The following is a 21984-nucleotide window of genomic DNA, read 5'->3' as shown; positions in this document are numbered from 1 at the left end:
ATGTCTGAGGAATCGTATGCCACGAAGGAGGAGCAGATCCCCGTCCAGGAGGACGAAGTACCTGTCGAGGAGGGAATTGACGAGGCTACTGCTGACTCTGACGCCCAGCTTGGTATGCGCGTAGCTCAAGCAGCCCCCCTCCCCCTTCTCCCCAATCCTTCTCGGGCGAACGGGCATAATAGGCTGACAGTTGTCGATTATAGAACGTGACGATAACGAGGCCATCGATAAGTCCAACATCATCAAGGGACGAACTCGTGGTGCCAAGCCTGATGGAGGTTATGAGGAGCCCGGTGAGGAAGATATTCCCGACGAGTAAATAATACCGACGGAATTGTGAAGTCCAGGGTTGTCCATATATAATTTCCACATAAATCCATACCAATCAGCATTAACTCAAACCTTTTGGCTTGTATGTTGAACATCAATTGGTGTCGTTAAGCCAGTATACACGTTGTGAGTTGCGCGCTTTGCTGGTTTGAGGCTGTGACATTCAGCTTATTCGTATGCAACCATAATAACATTGATCGTCGCTGCGTCGCGTCGTCTGAGTCGAAATGTTGGATCTGAGTCAGCTCTTCTGTGTACCATACTTGATAATAACTGCCCGGACGTTGACCGAGAAGGAATTCTCGTGTCCTGCCGTCGCTTCATTCTCCAGTGCTACCTCCGAACAACCAAGCAGTCTGATGAAGCACCCGGTATAACAGAATGCGATCTATCACGAAAAGATCATCCACCAGTCTGAGCACTGACCGAATAGCGCCAGCGGTTGGACACTTTTATTTCAGCTCGTTCTCTTATTCCTGTGAAAATGTCCTGTACGAGCTCGGATATCGCAGGGATACGGAAAAGATCAAGACGAGCGAAAGCACAGCAAAAGGATTCACCGCTGTCCAAAAAGCTGCAACGCATCCCTATCAAAAGCGGAGATCAAAAGCGGAAACACAATTACAAATGGTGTTGATGAGGTCCAATTTTCATTGACAGGTTTTTTTTTTCCTTCCTTTTTTTTTCTTTCTTTCTTTTTTTCATCTGTCCCTTCCTGTTTCACAGAAAGTACTCTGTTTGCTCCTAACGAGAAGGAAGGGGTGGGAATTTGGGTCGGGTCGGGTCGGAGGACCGTGTGGGTTCTCGTTGAACCAACACCGTCCGGCGCGGCTGACATGACTCCGTGTGAGCCGTCCTGAGTGGACAAGGCGTCCCCCATTCCCCTCCACTCCGGGTGCCTGAGTGTGTGTGGTCGGTCCATCCGCGGTGGCCCATCAGGAGAGGAATACCGGGCGGACAATGGCGGCGGTCTTGATAACGTTGATACGTCCTAGTTCGTCCGGCCGTCTGAGCTTGTCGGTGGTAGTATTCTTGATACCGTAGCATCTCACCTCACTTCTCATGACTTGCCCCCCTGTCGGATCTGAAGAAAGATCTGCGTCTCTGCCTTGGACGAACATCTCTCGGCTGCAGCACGTTGCAAGGTTTCATTTTTGATTGAACCGTCGCGCACAGGGGTTTTGGGTTTTGGCAGCGAAAAATCTTGCGGGCCGCTTTCAGCCTCTTCCAGGTTGATAAGTTGTCGCATGGATATTCAAATATCCACGCACACACACATACTCTGTTGGAGGGTTGGGCCTTGGACGGACAAGAAGATCTTCAAAAGCTTGTGGAGCTTGTTCCTACGGTACTCTCTTCCTCTAGCTGGAGTAGGAAGGGGGGCCCGTTTGACCAATTGTGGGCACCCGGGACAGAACTTTGTGACCAAGGAAAGGACGACCCAGAAAAAAAATCACGACTCAGAAAGAGGGGAATATGGGGACTTGGGAGACCTCTCCAGTTGTGCTTTCCCTTCCCCATGGCACAGAGAACTGGCCCACTGGGGATTTGGTCCACTGCAGTGAGAGTGAGCGCCAAAAAAAAAGAGTGGGACATACCGACCTCGCCTCCCACCCCCCCGCGTTTGGGAATCTGACTGCGTCTTCTCAGCCAAACGACATGTGAAAGGATTAACTCGGCTTGTTGAATCCCGACAAGGCCCGAGGGTGACCACAGTCCAGACAAATACTTTGAAGGCTCCTCACCTATCCGTCTCAACGACCTGCCGTATAGGAAAAAAGAAAGAGAAAAAAAGGACCTAGGAAAAGAGAAAGACGAATAATATCCAGCCAAGACCAGAAACTTCAGCCGCTGACCACCCTGCCGTGACAAGCCACTCTAGAAAGCGGGGCCTCAGCTTTCAGAAACCAACACCACACCAGCAAATACTATGGTACATAAGAGGACAGGATCTCTGGCAGATCTTTCCCCGAGCGGGGAACCCGTCCATTTCTTGGCTAGGGAGATTTTCGCCGAGAGAAGAATAATCCACACGATGACCTCATTGCTTTTTGGCTTTTTCTACTCGGCTCTTTTTCTCTCTCTCTCTTCTCTCGCCGCCCGCCGTTGCACACCAAGTTATTGCACCTTGCACCCATGTAAGTAAATTAGATACTGAGTTACTGAGTAGATGACGGCACTTTCCTCCTCGACATCATTGCCTTCAACCCTATCACACTCAGCCCGTGTCTCATTCCCCCCTCGCAGCCTGCATGAGTCGTCGGTCGGGCCAGCATTGTTACGACCAAGGAAGTAGTATTCTGTACATATTAGTAGTACCTAAAGTAATTTTCGAGTTTAATTATGCCACATACACCAAACTCCCCCGCAAACACAAACCGAGGCACGCGTGGCCACCACCACTTGCTGGGCCGAACATGGGCTTCGGGGGACATGATATTCAGGGACCCTGCACCCGCTTTTGTCACCGCCTATCACTTGTCTCTGGTCCACTACAGTGCCTCGCATTGCATTTTGCAGGACGCACGCCGTAGCATCGTACTGTAGCAACGCTCCCTGACAAAAAGAAAAAAGGACACACCAACCAAACATCCCTTCAATGTGGGGAGAAGATCGGCGGAACGGCAGCCAGAGCATGCCCGTGCCTTTTTTGCCCACAGTACCCGAGGTCCATGGGGGTGCCCCCTGGTTTTCTGGCCCCCCAGGATGTTGAAAGAGTGACTATGATGTACTCTTATGGTAGCATCAGAACGAGACGCCGGCCGTACGGTGGAACTTTTATCTTGTGCCTTGGTCTTACTGTTACATAGCATAGTGCCCAAGTCAGATCGCATCGTGGGGGGGGGGGGGGGAAGAAAAGGTCGATCATATAAGACAGAACACATCTGCCCTTCGTGACACCACCCTCCTTCTCTTTGAACACACTCTTTCTCTCTCCTCCTCCAGCTCGACCATCCCCCCTCCACCTTTTCCCAGACGGTCGACCCCTCCTGCTCAGCGAGCTTCAAGAGGTCTTAAGAGATCGTCTTGTCTGTCCCGTGTCTTCTGCATGCAAAATTCTTTTTCATAGATCATCAAGGCTGGATCGATAACCATGGCGCCCCCCAAGTTTTGTGGCCTCTCAGGGAGGCCGCTCTCCCTTTTGGTTTCCACCATTGCTACTACCGGCTTCGTTCTTTTTGGATATGATCAAGGGTATGGTTTCTCTCTTTTTCCTTACACCCCTCCGAAAATAAGCAACGTGATTTTTTCAACTCGGGAAACGTAGACTGACAATGTCCTCCCGTGCAGTGTCATGAGTGGTATCATCTCGGCGGCCCCCTTCAATGACATGTTCCCTGCGACCAGGGACAACTCCACCATGCAGGGCTTCACCACGGCCATCTACGAGATCGGCTGTCTCTTTGGCGCCATGTTCATTCTGGGCGTGGGTGATCTCCTGGGTCGGCGGCGCGCCATCATCATAGGCGGAGCCATCATGTTCTGCGGCGTCATCATCCAGATCACCTCCATGAGCAACGCTACCCCGTTTGCCCAGTTCATTGTGGGCCGTGTCGTCATGGGCGTGGGCAATGGCATCAACACCTCGACTATTCCCACATACCAGGCTGAGTGCTCGCGCACGACCAACCGTGGCCTGCTGATTTGCATCGAGGGTGGCGTCATCGCCTTTGGCACCTGCGTCGCCTACTGGATCGACTATGGCGCCTCGTACGGACCCGACAACTTCACCTGGCGTTTCCCCATCGCTTTCCAGATCATCTTTGCCCTCATCATCTCCATACCCATGTACTTCCTGCCCGAGTCCCCTCGCTGGCTGCTCACCCACGAGCGCTACGAGGAGGCCGAGATTGTCATCTCTGCCCTGCGCGGCTACGAGCTCGACAGCACAGAGACCGCCCTGGAGCGTGACATTATCGTCGATTCCATCCGTGCCTCGGGTGGCTTCGCCAAGTCCACGCCTTACAAGACCCTCTTCACCAACGGCAAGACGCAGCACTTCCGCCGCATGATGCTCGGCGCCTCGTCCCAGCTGATGCAGCAGATTGGCGGCTGCAACGCTGTCATCTACTACTTCCCCATCCTGTTCCAAAAGTCCATTGGTCAGACCCACAACATGGCCCTGCTCATGGGTGGCGTCAACATGATTGTGTATTCCATCTTTGCTACCGTCTCGTGGTTCGTTATTGAGCGCGTCGGCCGTCGCAAGCTGTTCCTGATCGGCACGGTGGGCCAGATGACCTCTATGATTATCACTTTCGCCTGCCTGATCCCTGGCACTCCTACTGCTGCCAAGGGCGCTGCCGTCGGTCTCTTCACGTATATTGCCAGCTTCGGCGCGACCTGGCTGCCTCTGCCTTGGCTGTATCCTGCCGAGGTCAACCCCATCAAGACCCGTGCCAAGGCCAATGCTGTGTCGACTTGCAGCAACTGGCTCTTCAACTTCCTGATCGTCATGTAAGATTTTGCCTGCTTGTTATATTTCCTTTTCCCTCACACCCGACTAACTTTCTCTCTCTCTGCAGGGTTACGCCCATCATGATCACCAACATTGGCTGGGGCACCTACCTCTTCTTCGCCGTGGTCAACGCCTGCTTCCTTCCCGTGATCTGGATCTTCTACCCCGAGACGGCCAACCGCTCTCTCGAGGAGATCGATATCATTTTCGCCAAGGGCTCCGTCGAAAACATGTCCTACGTCAAGGCCGCCAAGGAAATGCCCTTCCTCAGCGATGCCGAGGTCGAGCGCGAGGCCCTGCGCTACGGCCTCATCGAGACCGTCGAGCGTGTTCACCACCACGATGGGCATGCCGAGGCGCAGAAGTTTGGCGATGGTGAGATGCGGCACCGTGGGAGCAAGGACAGCGAGAAGCCCAGCGGCAACGAGAGTGATGGTGTCGACCAGGTCGAGACTGCTAAGGCGGGTTGAGAGGGTTGACCTGTGTCCCAAGTGGCCCAAGGTATATATCTTCTGCTGTGCTTGTACCACACAACACACGCAGGCGGGTTGAGACTCGCTGTGTGTACGCGAGAGGGGGGAATCTGCTTCTGTTTTCTCCTACTTATTAGATACCCGGTCGGATCCTCACAACGGGGCGACCTTTCTCTTTTTTATATAACGTCGACATGAGTGATATATGCATATACACACATATATATAGACAGTCGGTTGCCCAGAATAAGAAAGAGGGAACTCTATAAATGATGGGATCGTCATTCGAATGCTTCTTTTTCGTGAACTGAGTGAGTGTTGTGAGAATAAATATTATGCACGATTTCATCGTTGGGAGCCAGAAGGAAGGCACCCAGTGGTCGCGTGATCAAATAAATAAAAAAAGGAAGCCACACTCCAGAATGCGCCAAGCTCCGCTGCTCATCATCGCGTGCCCTCATGCCAACCTCATAAGCCTCATTTTCCCATGCCCCTCCTCTTCGTCCCCCCCCCCCTTCGCGGCCCCCCCCAAAAAAAGCCAGAAGGTGAGAAAAAGAAGAGAATAAAATTAACATCATTTCGTCGTCATGTTTCCGCTGCCATCATTCGTGCTGAACAGCCGCGCCCTCCTCAATACTCCCAGTCTCGATACCGCGGCCGGCCCCTCGAGTACTCGCGCGGCCGCGGCTGTGGGCGTGAGAACGAGTATGAATGCGAGGTGACCGTAGAGATGCGCCGGAACAGGCCCTGAGCCTTATTCCTGACCCAGAAGATTTTGGAGATGAGAATATCTTCTTGGACGGAAATCTGTTGAGGGTGAGTCAATGGCTTGTTTTTCTTCCTCCTTTCCTTCTTTCTTCTGTCTCTCCTAAGATGGGTTGGGATAGTAATTGCGGGCCGTGTGCACCGTGGGAGGATGATTAAGAAAGTGTGTGTTTATGTGCGGAACAGAGAAAGAGTGTGGAAATGAGCGAGCGATTGAAGCAAGGAAGAGTCACAAAAATAAATACATATTCGTACCGATGTGTAGCGGCTCTTGTATACACGGTCTGACGCGCTTGAGTCGTCAGATTTGCGGGTGACATAGTAGGCGCTCCCAACTTGCTGTCGCACGCGGCTGTCGAGCGACGACGAAGAGGTTGAAATTAGGGATGTTGCCATGGTATGGTAGGATCCTTCTCGTTCAAACCACTTATTTCTTTTCTTCTTGGAGGATTGAGGAAAGAGGACTTCGTCCAATCGTCAAGTTTGTCGTAGGCGGTGTGAATGGTTTCCTCTGAATGAATTTGTTCAAGGAAGAGTTTTGTCGTTCTTGAGTATCGTTGGTCTAAAAGTCAAGACTCAATCTCAATATGCAGGTCTCGATAAAGTTCTTTCAGTCTTTTTTTCCTTTCTTAATCTCCTTTTTTACCGCCATTTCAAAAAGGTCACACTCCTCTCACCTTTGGGCGCAGGTCAGTTGTCGCCCCCCCCTGGCAAATACCTACCTACTTAGGCGCAGAAGCCTGGGGCCAGATGCTCAGACCGCCTGATTAAATTGATTGCGCTCTCCTCACACGACACAATGCACGCCCGAAACATGGGACCACAAAATTTACTAGCCCAACCCCTCCCACCAAAGCCCAAGCCAAGCCCAGCCTCCCCTCTTCCTTACCCCTGCTGTCCTGTGCAGTAGAACGCTGCTCATAATTTTGCCCATCAGTTTATATCTAACCAAACAGAGGGTCTGATCTGATGCTTTGCTTTGGGCGGCGAGGACAGACGAGGGCACTCGCATGTTACATGGTGCGTTTTTTCTTCGTCAGGCTGTTTTCCCATCCACCGCAGATAAATATTTGCCAGGAAGCAAGGGGACCAGGTAGCTCTCTGCCCGTCGCATGCCTTGCGCATTTCTTCTTATTCTCTTTCCTGTAATTATTCGACATGCAAATGCTTGTGGAAGTTTTGAAGGTGATGGGTCGAGTACAATGTCAATTGATTTAGCCATGTGCCAAGACGTTGAATTGTTAATCTTAGTAACTGACACGAGGGGGTGTGACGGGCTCTGTTCTTGGGAGACAGAAAGAAAAACATAGGAAAAAATAATCAAAAAATAATTACGAGCGGCCCCGGCGGCTGAGCCCACTATCACCTGCAAAATCCCCGTCCTTCATGCCCCTCCAGCAGTGTCACACCCCAGATTCTGCAGTGTGGGCCGGGGTGAGGGGAGGCCCCTGTGCCCTCAAGTCAGTATCTGATGATGGCAAAAACACTGATTCAGAGACTGTGACATTCTCAGCACGCGATTCAGCACCAAGAATGTGCTGAAGATGGTTAAATAGGAGCCAGTGGTTGATAAGTAACAGCTTGCATGCTGGATTGGATTATGGACGAAGTAGAACTTGCCGACTACAACAAGTGGTGATGGGACGACAGGGGTCTTTATACATATATTATATGACCACAGAGAGCTCGTGCAAGACGGTCCCTCCATTGGGAGGTCTCGAACATGACCTGCAGCAAGAGACTCGTTTGCTTCAAGCATTTGTATTTCACTTCTATATACAATTGTGAGAGCAGGTTATCATCTCATAGGAGGTGGTATTTGAAATTAACCTCATCGGTCAAAATCCACAGTTGATAAGTGCTATATATCCAACAACAGCGCTAGCTAACCAACTGCATAAGTGCTTAGTAGCCATGGCTACATCAACACTCGAGTTCTCACAAAAGGAGATGAGTGGCAAGCACGAACTCCAAATCTCACCTTCGAAGAACAACATAGGTCATAGGAGAGCCTGCGTCATAGCACCACCATGGCCGTCTCCTTTTCCACCATCTGGACACAGTTCTTCCCGCCAGCCGGCCCTCTCTCTCACGGAAGCCACCCTGCCACCCCAGTCGGGCCGGGTCTTCATTGTCACGGGCGGATCCAACGGTCTGGGCTACGAGCTCTCGCGCATCCTCTACGGTGCAGGCGGCAAGGTCTACATCCTGACCCGGTCCAAGGAGCGCGCTGAGAGTGCCATTGCCCGCATCAAAGCTCACTATAGGGACGAGAAGGAAGGAGTACAAGATGCTGGCAGACAGCGGGGGAGTTTGGCGTTCATACATCTCGACCTGATGGACTTTGGCAGCGTCAAGAAAGCCGCCCTGGAATTCCTCGAAAGGGAAAAAGGACCAGAAGGTCGTCTGGATATACTGTCAGTCTTCTTCTCATTACTTCTCACTGTTGCAAGGGAATTTATAAAATAGGTAAGAGATCTTGTTGACGGTCTATTAAAATAAACTTTAATATAAGTTCAACAATGCGGGTACAGGCGGCCGTAAGAATGCCCCCGCAGGACAACAAGGCCACGAGTATCACTTCACAACCAACACAATGGGCCCATTCCTCCTAACCCGCCTCCTCACGCCCGTCCTCTCCAGCACAGCCCGGCGCAGCCCCCCAGGAAGCGTAAGGCCGTCTTCCCCGGCTCCCTCCTCGTCGACACCGGCAGTCCCCCGGACGGCGTGCGCAAGGAGTTCCTGCAAGCCCCGAACCCTTCCGTGATCTCTGCCAAGGACGCCATGGACTACAAAGAGCTGTACAGCCAGTCCAAAGCAGCCTGCTGGTTCATCGCCTCTGAGTTTGCCCGCCGCTACGCCGAGACCACTGGGGTGCTCTATCTCGCCGGCAACCCTTGAACGTATGCCACGAATATTTGGCAGTACACCCCGAACCTGCTGTACTTTTGTGTTAGGCCTGTGCTGAGGAACCCTTCGCCTGTAGGCGCACACACGTACTTGTGGATGGGGTTCTCGGACTCGGTCACTCTTGCTGACGCGGCCGAGGGGCGGTATGCGACGTGTGATGGGCGGTGGCACCCGGGCCAGAGGGAAGATTTGGTGCTGGCGCAGCGGAAGGTGGACGAGGGAGGATCGGGTCGGGCGAGCGAGGTTTTTGATTGGTGCGAGGAAAAAGTTGCGGAATTCTTGAACTGAAGAGAGGCAAAGTTTTGTAGGTTGTTATCACTGGAGCATGATACCTGTTTGTGCAAGAAGGTGAGTGCTTTGGCGCTGGGGAGGGTGGGGGGGGGGGGTTTGATATGATTGTTGTTGTTCCTATGAGGTACTCCTACCCCGTCACTTTGCTCGAGTTGTTAACAAGTGATGTCGACTATGTAGGTGACCTCAGCTGTGCAGGCTGTTATCAAACGGTACAAATGTCGTTCTCAGGAAAGCCATCTCAAGGATAAACCGAAGCCAGAAGAGCCAGCACGGTTGGTGATGGTTTGACGGGAACGGCTTTTTCCCAGGGGCTTTTGTCCTGCCAGATGGAGGATACTCTCTGCACGTCGTCCTCTTTCCAGCAACCATACGCCGAGCAAAAGAAGTAGAAAAAAATCCCAGTTGCATATCTAGAGACTGACCTCCCTGTACAGCTCACTATCAAAAGTTCATACACACACGCACACACTCTCTCTCCCCAACAAGGTAGACAGCAGGAAACACCGATGGCGGGCCATTGGGACAGTGCAATAGTACCAGGCTAACACACATTGCCCTGTTGCAAAACCATGCGCCTTCCAGGACGTCCTAGACGCGAGAGAAGGATCTGGACATCATGTGCCGAATATGACAGTCCGAACGGATACGGAAATGGACGACAAGAAGAACACCGCGACACCCACCGTGGGGCACACCTGACCATAAGAAGCCCAGCTGGGCAGCCAAGAGTGTACAAAGGCAAAAGGAACGAAGTTGTGTAGACTCAACGTGGCAGACCTGGCGACATTGACTTCCAACAAGACAGTAGGCTTCTTCCACTGTGATCTTGCTGCATATGTAGCAACCAAGAAAAGAGACCAGATATCTAAAATTTTTAGAAAATGAACAAGTGGGACCATCACCCGTGGCCCCTTCCTGCCCAAGGCTCGGAACAGAACAGGTTCACCGTCAGATTGCGAAGCAGGGACAAAAAAAAAACAAAAGAGTTGTTATGATGCTGGGCACACTCTCGACGCTGAACACAATCTCTCTATCTCCCAAAATGGCACCGTTCAGAAGGTGAACTTTTTGGCCGTCGAGGGTTTATGATGATAAAATAAGATGGACCTCGGCCTGGAAGGCCTGCAAACCGAGTGTCCTCATGGTAAGATACTTATGCTGGTGAGCATTGTCGGAGCTGACATTCGACCAGGCCACGGGCCCTGGACAGGACCGTGTTTCAAAAACCATCGGCTGCATTCGTTCTGTAGCCCCCTATGGCGGCCGGATCCTAGAGGAAGGTGTCTGTCATCCAACACCGTCTGGAAGGATGTGTAGTTATCTGCCAGCAACATACAGCATCCCACTGATCTGGAAGTCTTGACCGTTCCTGTTGGACCAAAACACACTCAAATCATACGCGTCTGGACAAGTAACATTCATTTCATGCACGCGTCTAGCTGCCTCTAGTTTGCGAAATAGTACCGGTCGTTGTCACATTCTACAGGCTGGGCTCAAGACGGGATATATCAATCTTCGATGACGTGCATGGCAAAAGAGAGAGAAATGAGAGTAGGTGTTGTTTGGGCTGCCTCTTCCGTTCCTCGTCCCTGTGGATGGATCTCATAATTTGTCCTGGGAAGGGTGGGGGGTAATTTCCAAGATCTCTAGCACGTGCACTGCCTCTTTCTGTGGGCTTCTGTTAAGCTTAGGTTTTGACGGTTCCCAGTCTTGGGTTCCGGAGAGTGCCTCTGCGGCCTCGACCCACATTGCATGACACAGGCGAGTTGGCAAATACGTATACTCTGGTATGTCTGGTACTTCAGGGCATACTAGGTAAAACATCCTTACAGTGGTATGTACTATAGTTATACCATTGTTCGACGGTTCAGATTTCATCAGCAAGCCTGCCCGGATCGGCAATCAAAGATCTCCAGCAGTTGATCCATGCATGCATGTAAGAATTGGATGCGACGCATGATTCATTTTATTCGGGTTGTCTCTCACGTGTGCAAGCCACAGAAAAAAAGAAAGAAGAAAAGGAAGAAAAATAAAGTGGAAAGAATGAATGCCAGCCAATTCATGAAATGATCTGCGGTGTAAACGAAACAAAAGGAAAGACACGGGCGACCTGAAAGCCCGAGTGGCAAGGGATCGCCAAGGGTTAATACTATAAGCAGTACCACCTGCGTCCACTTTTGCAATCATAGTACTCTGGCGGCGGGCCTGACCACGGCTGGGGAGGGGGGGCCTGAACGGGGCTTACCACAAACCCTATTCCCAGGGCCATAGTGACCCCCCCTTGTAGGCGTTGTTCTACTGCAGGGGCCGCGCGGGTATGCAATCCGTGTTTGGGCAGTTGATTGGCCTACCCCTGGTTAGCCGCTTCCCTTTAGGGGATGATCCCCCCTATTTTTAATCTCGCTGCGCAAGGACGGGGTACCAGCCTGCAAGGGACCCGCCGATCCACCCTGCCAAGGTTTCCTCCTCTGCCCTGTCTGAGTGGCCCAGACCAGATCGTTTTCTTTTTTTTCTTCTTCCTTTGCCTCATCCCATCTCATCCCACCGCATCCTCTGCAAAACACACCTCTTCTAATTCCTTCTCTTCATACACACTCATTGAGAAAGCAAACCACACTTGCATTTGCTCTCTCCGTCATCATCTTTTTTCTCTTTTCACACTTTTTGGCTGCCCAACTGCCCGACTCTCTTTTCTTGACACAGTCATTTTCCTCCATCTCTCACTTCCACACCAATCAATTAATTTGAACGAATCTTCGTCCATCCGCTCTCTCCCTCAACCCTCCCAAAACAAATCAAAGTCAAGCAGACGACACCAAACAAAAACAAAACCAAACCCTCACAATGGCCTCCAAGCTCCTCGCCGCAAGCGCCCTCGTGGCCTCTACCTCTGCCGCCGCCACCAACTACCTGGGCTTCAACTCGGGCTCGACCGCCCTGGACGGCTCCTACAAGGTCAAGTCCACCTGGGTTGAGGAGTTCACCAACGCTGCCAACCTCGTCGGCGCTCCTGGCACCTTCAACTCCATCCGTCTCTACACCAACATCCAGGGCGGCACCACCAACAGCCCCATCGAGGCCTTCGATGCCGCTGTTGCCACAAACACCACCGTCCTGCTCGGTATCTGGGCCTCTGGCACCGACAGCATCGACAACGAGCTGACCGCCCTCGCTGCTGGTGTCGATGCCCTCGGCACCGACTTCACCAACCTCGTCATCGGTATCTCGATCGGTTCTGAGGATCTCTACCGCAACTCGGCCACCGGTGTGGCCAACAAGGCCGGTGTCGGTGCCGACCCCAGCACCATCGTCGGCTTCATCAACGACTACAAGACCAAGTTCGCCGGCACTCCCATGGCTGACGTCCCCATCGGCCACGTCGACACCTGGGACGCCTTCACCAACTCCTCCAACAGCGCCGTGATTGACGCCGTTGACTGGCTCGGTGTGGACGAGTACCCCTACTACCAGACTGGTGATGGCAACACCATTGAGAATGCCCCCGACCTGTTCCAGAAGGCCTACGACGCCGTCGTCGGTGTTGCTGGCGACAAGGACGTCTGGGTGACCGAGACTGGTTGGGCCTACTCTGGTGAGACATGGGATGAGGCTGTTGCCTCCGTTGCGAATGCCAAGACCTACTGGGACACTGTCGGCTGCGCTAAGCTGTTCAACAAGGTATGCATACTACTACTGCTATGATAACCCCCCCCCCCCCTTGCTCAACAGGTTGATCGATTGATGCTAATGTATGCACGAAAAAAAGGTTCCTACCTTCTGGTACAACTTCGTCGAGGACAACGCGTCCAACAACGAGACCTTCGCCATTTCTGACGACATGTCCACCACCGCCCGCTTCAACCTGACCTGCCCTGCTGAGGACACCACCACCTCCTCCTCCACCAACACCACCTCGTCTGCTTCGTCCTCTGCCACTGGTGCCTCTAACAGCACTACCACTGGCTCTGGCTCCAGCGCGACGTCGACCGGCACCTCCTCCGGCTCTTCGGGCTCTTCGTCTTCGGGCTCTAGCTCGTCCTCTTCCGCGTCTTCCTCCTCCTCCGTGACCACCAGCGGTGCCCTGAAGCTTGGCTCCTCGGCCCTCGCCGCGGTTGCCGTGGTCGGTGCTGCCTTCTCTCTCCTCTAGATGGGATAGACTAGGTCCAAGAGGATAAGATGAAGAGGTCGTGTTGAATTGGCCTGCCTGATAAGGGAGGCGACGGAATTGGTACATAACAATACATGGATGGGGCGTTCACAACCTTCTTTTTGTTTTCGTGTCTATGCCTGGATAGACTATGTATGTGGTAGACTTTTCGAGATATGTCTGCCTGTTTTTCATCGGGCGTAGGTACATATCGCTTTCGATACCCACTGCTAATTAGAAAAATGCCCAAGACTTTTTGATTTGATCATAATTCATGAAATCCTGATCCTCCTGGTGCTCACTGTCAAGCATGTTGTTCTCTCCCGATATTTGGTCATCAAGTCATTAGGATAAAAATGAAACTGCCCACGGATACCAACCGTTTTCGCAAGGAGGAAATTTCCCTCTCCTTCCCACCTCACGTGGGTTGTAGCAAAGAATTGTTTCAAGACCTCCTTCACATCCTGCGGGGGGCCGACGGCGACGATGAATAGGCGGCTCTACTTGCCGCGCTGTAAGCCGGGAGCACCTCGGGGGGGAGTGTGGTCCAGGCCAGTGTCTTGGTAGTGAGCTCGCGTTGGTTCAAGTGTCCCGCGGAGATCTCCCTTCTTGACCATGCGCTTGGCGGTTAGCTTGAACTCACGAGGCGTCACGTCGTGTAGGTCTGGGTCGTCGTAGAGATAGTAAGGAGGGGGCAGGGTACGCTGCTTCATATGCTCGAGGTCAGCGCGCAGCTTGTCGAAGATGGCATTGACGTCTGCTGTGCTTCTTGTGCTGGAAGTTTGGCCCGAGGATGCGGTCACAACGTCACCCTGCTGCTGCTGCCGCTGCCGCTGCTCCCCCTCCTCCTCCGTCTCCAAGTCGATCATCTGAACATCAGGCACTACATCGTAAAGGGGTGTTGCCTGGTTCCAGCAGTTCCTGTTTGTCTCATCCCATGCTCTTCCCTTGGGGCCTCAATACCCGGTCTGACTCATATGCATCCGAAAGCTCTCCCGACATCGTCGCCCATGTCGTCCCGTAGACGACGGAGATCCGACACAGGCCCATAAAGTCGAAGAATATACACGACGCCTGCGTCAAAAAGTCCCACGCGCTCGGGTTCACCACGTCCGGGGGTGACCTGAGGTTGGAAGTGTGGTGGTGCAACAATTCGCTGTCCAGCGGGTCGAAACACCGCCGCGACAGGGCAAGGTGTTGGATCATGGCGGCTGGTTTGGAATATGCGCTTGCGGATGTGAGGATGGAGAGCAGCTCAAGGAGGTCAGATGCCGTGTTGATGAAGAGCATGTCCGTGTCGGGCTGCAAAGGGCGGGTTGCTCTCCCCACATAATACGAGAGCCCAGTGGGATCAGGAATGTCTGTGGGGACGGCGCAATAATTGTCATGACCGTAGTAGTCCTGCTGAAAGAAGCGCAAGGCAAAGTCGTGAAACTCCCGGCAGACGTGTGCAATTGCTGCGAATCTCCGCTTGGGGACCGGCCAGACGGCGTTTCCCCCTGCCGTGGTAAGCGGGGCACCATACATTGGGGATCTTCGGAGATAGTCGTAAACGGAAAAAGTGCACACGCCGGGTTCTGGCGTCAGGGCCAGCCTGTAAACCGTAAGGCGGAGCTCTATAGTGAGACTGGCGAACGCCGCCATCGTCACCGCCAACGGTTCCCCGCCTGGAAGAACAGGCAGACAGACCGACAGACCAACAGACCAACAGACCAACAGACGAGATCGACACGAGGCAACAGCCAAGTCAGTCAGTCAGTCAGATCTTCATCGGAAAAACGAGTGGAAACGTCCTTGATCCTAATGTGGAGAACGAATTGGCAGCGGGTGCCGGACCCCTTTTTTGCGCAGCATAAATAGCAGCTGCTGGATGGAGACTCGATCGACCTTTGTTTCCTTTGAAGGCCCAGAATTAGCCGACTTTCGTCACGATAGTGAGCTGCTCAGCGTCAAGAGGAAGACCATCCGAATGAATTGGATGGCTAGTTATTCTTATCCCCCCGCCCCCCCCCCCCCCAAGACACCAGTTTCTCACCTGTAGAAGAGAAAAGTCGATCACTCTGACCTTCCTCAACACATGACGTGCATTTAAATGCCGTTGACCTCGCCCCAAAGGAAGGAAGATATCTGGGCAATGAAATAAGATGTGGGGTGGGGGCAAAGGAAGGATGAGGCGCAAGCAACAGAAAGAGTAGGAACTTAGAGAGGGGGAAACCCGTCGAGACTTCCTCTCTCCTTCCTAGACGATTACTACCCTCTGCAAGACACACGCCTTGCCAGATACGGATTGATGTGCTTAGCAGGACATGCCAAGAAGGCGCTGGTGCTTGTTGAAGCCTAGCTGGACAGTGCTGAGGCTAGTGAGGATCAACTCCAGCCAGTCGGGTCAAATCGCTTGTGCAGGCAACTATCTACTTTAATTTTAATGTTAACTCATGAGACGACTGCGCCCGCTTTTTTCGTTATTTTTTTCTTACTGGGCTGTCGCAGAGTGAGCCTGAGCCTACTGTAACGATAGCCGTGCCACGATACTAGGTAAGCAGCAAGCAAGCAGCCAAGGCAGGAATAAGATGGGCACACTATGCGAGGACGAAGACCGAGAAGTGGGTGGCGGAGCCACTGTTTGATTTCAATCCTTTCTTTATTTGACAAGACGCATCCTCGTCCTTTTCCTCCCCTTCCACCTTATCTTCCTTTCATCGTGTGTATTGCTATGTCCTTTGTTCTCTGCTATATTCCAGTCATCTTCTTGTCTTTCATGGGAGTTTGATTAGCTACGTTCGCTACACGCAGTTTGTTCATCTGAGCCGAAAAGTTCCTGGAAACGACCATACATTCGACTATAGAATCTCACAATCTACTACTACAGGGAAGGAGAAGAGACTTTTTCCTGTGTCTGTCTCTGTGTGTGTGTTTTGGATAGGTTTAGTCCGGGTTGAATCGTTGGAGTGGTTCTGTACGAGCAACTCCGTCTCATCTCATCGCATCGACCTCGTTCACGACAACAAAAAAGACTCCTTCATCATGTCTCTGCCGTCGGCAAGCATCCCCGAGAAACCGGCCCCGGCCCAGTTCAGCAACATGCCCTCCTCACAGACAGCCCAGCCGGCTGTCAGACAGTCGCAGTTCCAGCCGATTGAACTGCCCCCGGTCGAGAAGTTCAAGCCCAGCAGACCATTTAGCTTGGGGAAACTCGTCCTGGGCGGCTTCAACCTCGTCTTCGCCGTCATTACCTTGGGTCTGTCAGTCGGTGTTATAACGCAGTTCTATTACTTCGACGCGTGGCTCGGGGCCATCATCATGGCTGCTGCTGTGAGTGTATTGCGTTGACTGTCCTGTGTGAACAGGCTTACCTGTACTGACACCCTTGTTTTTGTTTCTGTCTCTAGGCCGGCGCCTCTTTTGTCTGGCAGGTCGCTGAGGACATCACCCTCATGGCCCGCCGCTCCATCTACCGGCCCATCCACCCAGGTGCCCACGTCGGCGTGCACCTGATCCTCTGGATCCTCGCCCTCCTGGCCACCGTGTCCCTCGCCTTCAGCCTGTCCTACACCCTTGCTGACTGGTCCGTCGACGCCAATTGCAGCGACAGCAATTTCGACTACTACAACGGCGAAAGCTACGTCTACTGCGGCTTCGACACCTTCACCTCGCTCGGCCAGGCCAACCGATACTTCCACCTACTCGAGTCTCTTGTCGCCTTCTCGGTGCTCCTGACTGTCGCCCACTTTGTCTTGTTCGTGCTCGCCTGCATTGAGACGGACCGCAGGCGCAAGTACGGCAAGCTCACCAAGGTCGTCTACCTCGTCGCCTCCGACGGCCCCGCCGACGGGCGCACGTACTACACGCAGGTCGCCTCGCCGCAGGCTGCTGCTGCTGTTCGCCGCCAGTCCCAGATCGCGCATCCTGCGCCCGCTCAGGTCAGGGGCCCTACCGGTGGTGAGACGGCGGCTGCGGCTGCTCCCGGCTCGGAGGCTTATGGATACTACTCGCCTGCGCCCGCTGGGGCGCCTCATGCTGGTGGTTCGGCTGCAGGCTCTTTGTCGCTCAAGACGGGGGGGCCGAGCTACGCATAAACGTGAAATCACCTCGAGCCTACTTGGTGAGGTAGAAGGAAGGAGGACGAGGGAGGGAAGTGAGATGCGTGTGTGCCCCGTGGTAGCGAGAGAAGATTGGTCAAGAAGCGTCTTTGTGTGTTTGAAACCTCATTGCATTTACACCTAGCGAGGGCGAACTCTCTTTTGACTCGACTATATATAATATCATAATCTAAACTGATACCCCAGAGCAACTGCGAAGTCAATCAAAGACTGCAAGACTGTAGTGTTTTCTCTCGAAGATGAAGGATTGTGAATGGCATGAATAAGTGTTGACAAAGAGAATTGTGCTACACATGCCATAGGAACGAACGATCAACAGAATATATTACTCTAAAAACCCTCCACTTATTTTAAAGTTAAGCCCCAACGGCCCCCCGCAAGGCCGGAGCCGGAGCCGCCGCCACTGATACAGTACCGCCGGCATCTGATGAGCCCGCTGCGTGAACGGCCGGCACGGATAAGAAGCAAGTAGTATTACAATATAGTAATTGATAGCTCTCCTTTCTCTCCCTTCAACACCATCTTTTTAGAACCTCTGTCTCTGTCTCCTCACTCCTCACTAGTAGAGTCCTCCCTCCAAACTGGAATGCTGTACACGGCAGGTCTGTCTGCATACATACAAGAAAATCTTAACAGGATAAACATAGGGGACGACGACGACTACAGCCAACACCGTGGCAGCCTCGTGCCCGACTCGACAAGGACAGCATGTCGGCCGAAGATGCCCTCGACGCAGCTATCGCCCGCTTCAAGGCGCGCAACCCGTGCTCCGAAGCCTTGTACAGACAGGCCGTCGAGAGTTTACCCGGCGGCAACACACGCACGCAGCTGTACACGTTTCCCTTTCCCGTGTACATGAAGTCTGGCCAGGGATATCAGGTCACTTCTGAGGATGGTCATATGTAAGTGAGTCCTCCCCTTCAAAGCACCACGTACATCTCATATATAAATATAAGATAAAAGCGACCTAGAGACATATGTATATATAATTGGGAGACAGACAAAAAGAAATATCCTCTCTTAACACTAAACACACAGATACACAGATATGGTGGGCGAGCTGACGGCAGGCTTGTACGGGCACTCTCATCCCACCATCATCACCACCATCAAGAACGTTCTCGACACCGTAGGCCTCAGCCTGGGCGCGACCACTGCCCAAGAGCACGTCTACGCCGCCACCCTCTGCGAGCGGTTTGCCCTGGACCGCGTGCGCTTCTGCAACTCAGGCACCGAGGCCAATCTGCAGGCTCTCGTGGCCGCGCGCGCCTACACGGGCAAGAGGCGCGTTGTCGTCTTCTCTGCTGGGTATCATGGCGGGGTGCTCGGATTTGCAGGCGGCAGACCTGGGCCGGGGGCGGTGGACAGAGGGGAGTGGGTGGTGGTGGATTACAACGACAGCGCAGGTGCGGAGGCGGCGATTCGTGGGGAAAATGTTGCGGCTGTGCTCGTGGAGGCGATGCAGGGCAGTGGAGGCGCGATTCCAGGGACGCATGAGTTCCTCAAGACGATCGAGGCTGTGGCTAAAGACGTAAGTCAAAGAAAAAGAAGAAGAAGAAGAAGAAGAGAAATGCTGTTCCTCCGCCCTCTCATGTTTGGTTGGAGCAGACTTTGACACCTCTTCCGGTTTACAGGCTGGTGTATTATTCATCCTCGACGAGGTCATGACGTCCCGTCTGGCGCCTGGCGGCCTGGCAGAAGTCTACCACATCCAACCCGACCTCAAGACCTTTGGCAAGTTCCTCGGCGGCGGCCTGGCCTTTGGCGCCTTTGGCGGTCGGGCAGAGATCATGTCTGTCTTCGACCCGAGACTAGCCTCGACACAACCGCTGCCCCTGGCCCACCACGGCACCTTCAACAACAACACGCTTGTGATGCACGCGGGCCACGCAGGGCTGACGAAAGTGTACACGCCCGAAGCCTGCAGGGACCTCAATGCGCAAGGGGATCGGCTGCGTGCCCAGCTGCTCGCGTTGACTCAGGGCACCAAGATGTCCTTCACTGGCGTTGGCGCCGTGGTCGGGTCACACTTCACGGAGCAAGGGTTTCAGGCCATCCAAAGGTGCACGGAGGAAGATGGGACGCTGAAGCAGCTGTTCTGGTTCGAGATGATGGAGGAGGGCTTCTGGCTCACGCAGCGAGGCATATATGCCCTGATTCTTGGGACGCCGCAGGAGGAACTGGACAGGTTTGTCGGGTGTGTGGAGGCCTTCTTGAACAGACATCAGGCTCTTGCTCGTGTATGATGTCCAAGAAAGACAAATTTTTGGACCGTCTGCTGGCCAGGATATACAGATATCCTTCGTCTCATGCGGTCCACCACTTCCTTCCGTAGACGCTCGACAAAGGCTTCCGTCTCTGGATGGTCATGTCTGGAGAGCAGAGGATGAGGGACGGACACGCAGCGTTTAGCAGCCTTTCATTGGCACGTTGTCCTCCGCTTCTGGCCCAGGGGAGACCGTCATTTTCGAAATACACTTTGGGTTTCAACCTTCCATGATGTCGAAATAGTCCTCCTGTCTGACTAGGAACAATGAACTGACCCCTTCATTTCTGGCAACGCATGTCAATAAAACAATTATGTCAATAAGCTTAGTCTAGATGATTAATTAGAAGCATTGCTTACCATGCCATACTTGAAGCAAGACAAAGCCACTACCATGCGAAATTTCAGTGGACTTTCTGGTAAGCTCGCCATGAAGAATAGACGAGGTCTGTACTTGGTGGAATGTCAAGGACAGGCTGGGACGGCTTAAAAGCTTCAGTGAGCTAGGCGTTAGGGTCCTGGTCTTTCCTAGTAGTGGGGCGTTCGTGGCTACTTTTAGGGGGGTCGATGCCGGGAGGAGCCGCTGCTGCGCTGCACACCCCTAGAGCGGCAGCGCTGCCAGCCGCGCCAGACTAGTCCATGAAACCCGCGGCAGGAACATTTCGAAAGTTAACTTGACGGACTTGCTACTATAACCAACGACCAACAAAACACGTACGACGACCCCGACCTCGCCTCACCACCACGACTGGAACAAAGCAGGAGGAGAAGACGAGAAAATAACATCCCTCTTGATCATCCCTTCGACAACAACCCAACACCCCTAATGGACTACCAAAACCGCGCCGGCTCCAAGTTCGGCGGCGGCGGCGTCGCCTCCCACAGCGCAACCAACGCCGACCGCCGCGAGCGCCTCCGCAAGCTCGCCCTCGAGACCATCGACCTGGACAAGGACCCCTACTTCTTCAAGAACCACGTCGGCTCCTTCGAGTGCCGCCTGTGCCTGACGGTCCACCAGAACGACGGCTCCTACCTGGCCCACACCCAGGGCAAGAAGCACCAGACCAACCTCGCCCGCCGCGCCGCCAAGGAGCAGAAGGAGGGCAAGACCCAGCTCGACCCCCAGACCGGCCTGCCCGTCGGCGTCGTCGGCGCAGGCTTCGGCGCCCTGGGCCTCGGCGCCGGCGGCACCCCGCGCAGGAACGTCGTCAAGATCGGCCGCCCGGGCTACAAGATCACAAAGGTGCGCGACCCCGTCACCAAGCAGCAGGGGCTGCTGTTCCAGCTGCAGTATCCGGACATTGGCCAGGGCGTCGTGCCCAGGTGGCAGATCATGAGCGCCTTCAGCCAGCGCGTCGAGGAGCCCGACCGCGACTTCCAGTACCTGTGCGTCGCCGCCGAGCCCTACGAGACGTGCGGCTTCAAGATCCCGGCCCGCGAGCTGGACAAGCGCGAGGACAGGCAGTTTGAGTTCTGGGACCCGGATGCAAGGGAGTTTTGGGTGCAGATCATGTTTATGACGGAGCGCGAGGAGAGATTCAATGCTGCGCCGGGTCTGGGTGGCAGGAGGTGAGGATGTCGTCGAAGTGATGGACGTGTCACGACAGCGCAGTCATGTTTCAATAATATTTACCGAAGAGGAAGAGGGGGGGGGGGGGGGGTGGAAAAGAAAGGACCTGGGAAAATGGTGTTCACACGGCGCACAGAGAGGTGATCACGGCGAATGAATGGGCGGCATCCGATGACGACCGGCCGTCCCTCAAGGGCAGAGTCGATACGCAGTCACGCACGGAGATCAGGCGCAAGTCAGTGTAAGACATGATTGGCAAGCGGCATGGCAGGTCTTCATAGGCTGACTGACGGTCATCAGGGTTCTTCGAAACATACAGCGCGAAACCGCTAGACCACCGAAAGTGCTCACCATATTAATAGGCAGGAGCAGCAAGGACGAAAGGCGGAGGCTGTGATATTCTGGCCTGTTCACTGAAGGAAACGATATATATCACAGTCTTATGCAAGTTTGGTCAAGCGATCCGTTGCCAGCCAATCCATCTATCATCATGACTTTAAGTTCTATCATGCATCCCGTCTTGGGGTTGTGACTTTCTCAACATGCATACAGCTCACCGTTCCGTCTTCACATCATCATCCAACGCCTTGCCTTGCATACCTTTCTGTGGGGTCTCTCTCTCTCTCTCTCTCTCTCTCTCTCTCTCTCTGTCTCTCTTTTTTTTTCCTCC

General features: G+C 53.6%; 9 protein-coding genes across 9 annotated transcripts; 7 read left to right on the top strand and 2 right to left on the bottom strand.

Annotated features, from left to right (window-relative positions):
- On the top strand, positions 1–319 carry M406DRAFT_253221 (uncharacterized protein; the record flags this gene model as incomplete). The annotated part of the gene is made up of 2 exons (XM_040916886.1): positions 1–112; positions 204–319. 2 exons carry the CDS (start codon positions 1–3, stop codon positions 317–319), a joined length of 228 nt encoding a protein of 75 aa, XP_040777779.1.
- Positions 320–3424: 3105 nt separating this feature from the next.
- M406DRAFT_337744 (putative hexose carrier protein) lies at positions 3425–5259 on the top strand (the record flags this gene model as incomplete). Its single annotated transcript, XM_040921286.1, has 4 exons — positions 3425–3525; positions 3622–4788; positions 4857–5109; positions 5146–5259. The coding sequence occupies 4 exons, from the start codon at positions 3425–3427 to the stop codon at positions 5257–5259; spliced, it is 1635 nt and encodes a 544-aa protein (XP_040777778.1).
- A 633-nt stretch (positions 5260–5892) lies between these two features.
- Positions 5893–6423, bottom strand: M406DRAFT_327931 (uncharacterized protein; the record flags this gene model as incomplete). Its single annotated transcript, XM_040920267.1, has 2 exons — positions 5893–6069; positions 6283–6423. 2 exons carry the CDS (start codon positions 6421–6423, stop codon positions 5893–5895), a joined length of 318 nt encoding a protein of 105 aa, XP_040777777.1.
- A 1518-nt stretch (positions 6424–7941) lies between these two features.
- Positions 7942–9225, top strand: M406DRAFT_337743 (NAD(P)-binding protein; the record flags this gene model as incomplete). The annotated part of the gene is made up of 5 exons (XM_040921285.1): positions 7942–7961; positions 8091–8448; positions 8543–8706; positions 8742–8901; positions 8953–9225. 5 exons carry the CDS (start codon positions 7942–7944, stop codon positions 9223–9225), a joined length of 975 nt encoding a protein of 324 aa, XP_040777776.1.
- Positions 9226–11769: 2544 nt separating this feature from the next.
- On the top strand, positions 11770–14346 carry M406DRAFT_89436 (family 17 glycoside hydrolase). Its single transcript, XM_040926149.1, has 2 exons — positions 11770–12909; positions 12998–14346. Exons 1-2 carry the CDS (start codon positions 12076–12078, stop codon positions 13376–13378), a joined length of 1215 nt encoding a protein of 404 aa, XP_040777775.1. The 5' UTR covers positions 11770–12075; the 3' UTR covers positions 13379–14346.
- A 258-nt stretch (positions 14347–14604) lies between these two features.
- On the bottom strand, positions 14605–15534 carry M406DRAFT_355369 (uncharacterized protein; the record flags this gene model as incomplete). Its single annotated transcript, XM_040923153.1, has 2 exons — positions 15414–15534; positions 14605–15274 (listed from the first exon to the last, which is right to left on the bottom strand). A coding segment is annotated over exon 2 (417 nt), but the record flags the coding sequence as incomplete, so codon positions are not given.
- Positions 15535–16090: 556 nt separating this feature from the next.
- On the top strand, positions 16091–17665 carry M406DRAFT_350271 (uncharacterized protein). Its single transcript, XM_040922536.1, has 2 exons — positions 16091–16690; positions 16792–17665. Exons 1-2 carry the CDS (start codon positions 16403–16405, stop codon positions 17452–17454), a joined length of 951 nt encoding a protein of 316 aa, XP_040777773.1. The 5' UTR covers positions 16091–16402; the 3' UTR covers positions 17455–17665.
- Positions 17666–18186: 521 nt separating this feature from the next.
- M406DRAFT_252800 (PLP-dependent transferase) lies at positions 18187–19724 on the top strand (the record flags this gene model as incomplete). Its single annotated transcript, XM_040916865.1, has 3 exons — positions 18187–18380; positions 18517–19009; positions 19113–19724. The coding sequence occupies 3 exons, from the start codon at positions 18187–18189 to the stop codon at positions 19722–19724; spliced, it is 1299 nt and encodes a 432-aa protein (XP_040777772.1).
- A 726-nt stretch (positions 19725–20450) lies between these two features.
- On the top strand, positions 20451–21317 carry M406DRAFT_345169 (uncharacterized protein; the record flags this gene model as incomplete). The annotated part of the gene is made up of 1 exon (XM_040922046.1): positions 20451–21317. The coding sequence occupies exon 1, from the start codon at positions 20571–20573 to the stop codon at positions 21315–21317; it is 747 nt and encodes a 248-aa protein (XP_040777771.1). The 5' UTR covers positions 20451–20570.
- Positions 21318–21984: the final 667 nt, after the last annotated feature.

Source organism: Cryphonectria parasitica (assembly GCF_011745365.1).
Source record: "Cryphonectria parasitica EP155 unplaced genomic scaffold M406scaffold_3, whole genome shotgun sequence".
NCBI classification, from domain to species: domain Eukaryota; kingdom Fungi; phylum Ascomycota; class Sordariomycetes; order Diaporthales; family Cryphonectriaceae; genus Cryphonectria; species Cryphonectria parasitica.
The sequence above is the reverse complement of the archived record's forward strand: the minus strand, read 5'-3'. Positions and strand labels throughout refer to the sequence as shown.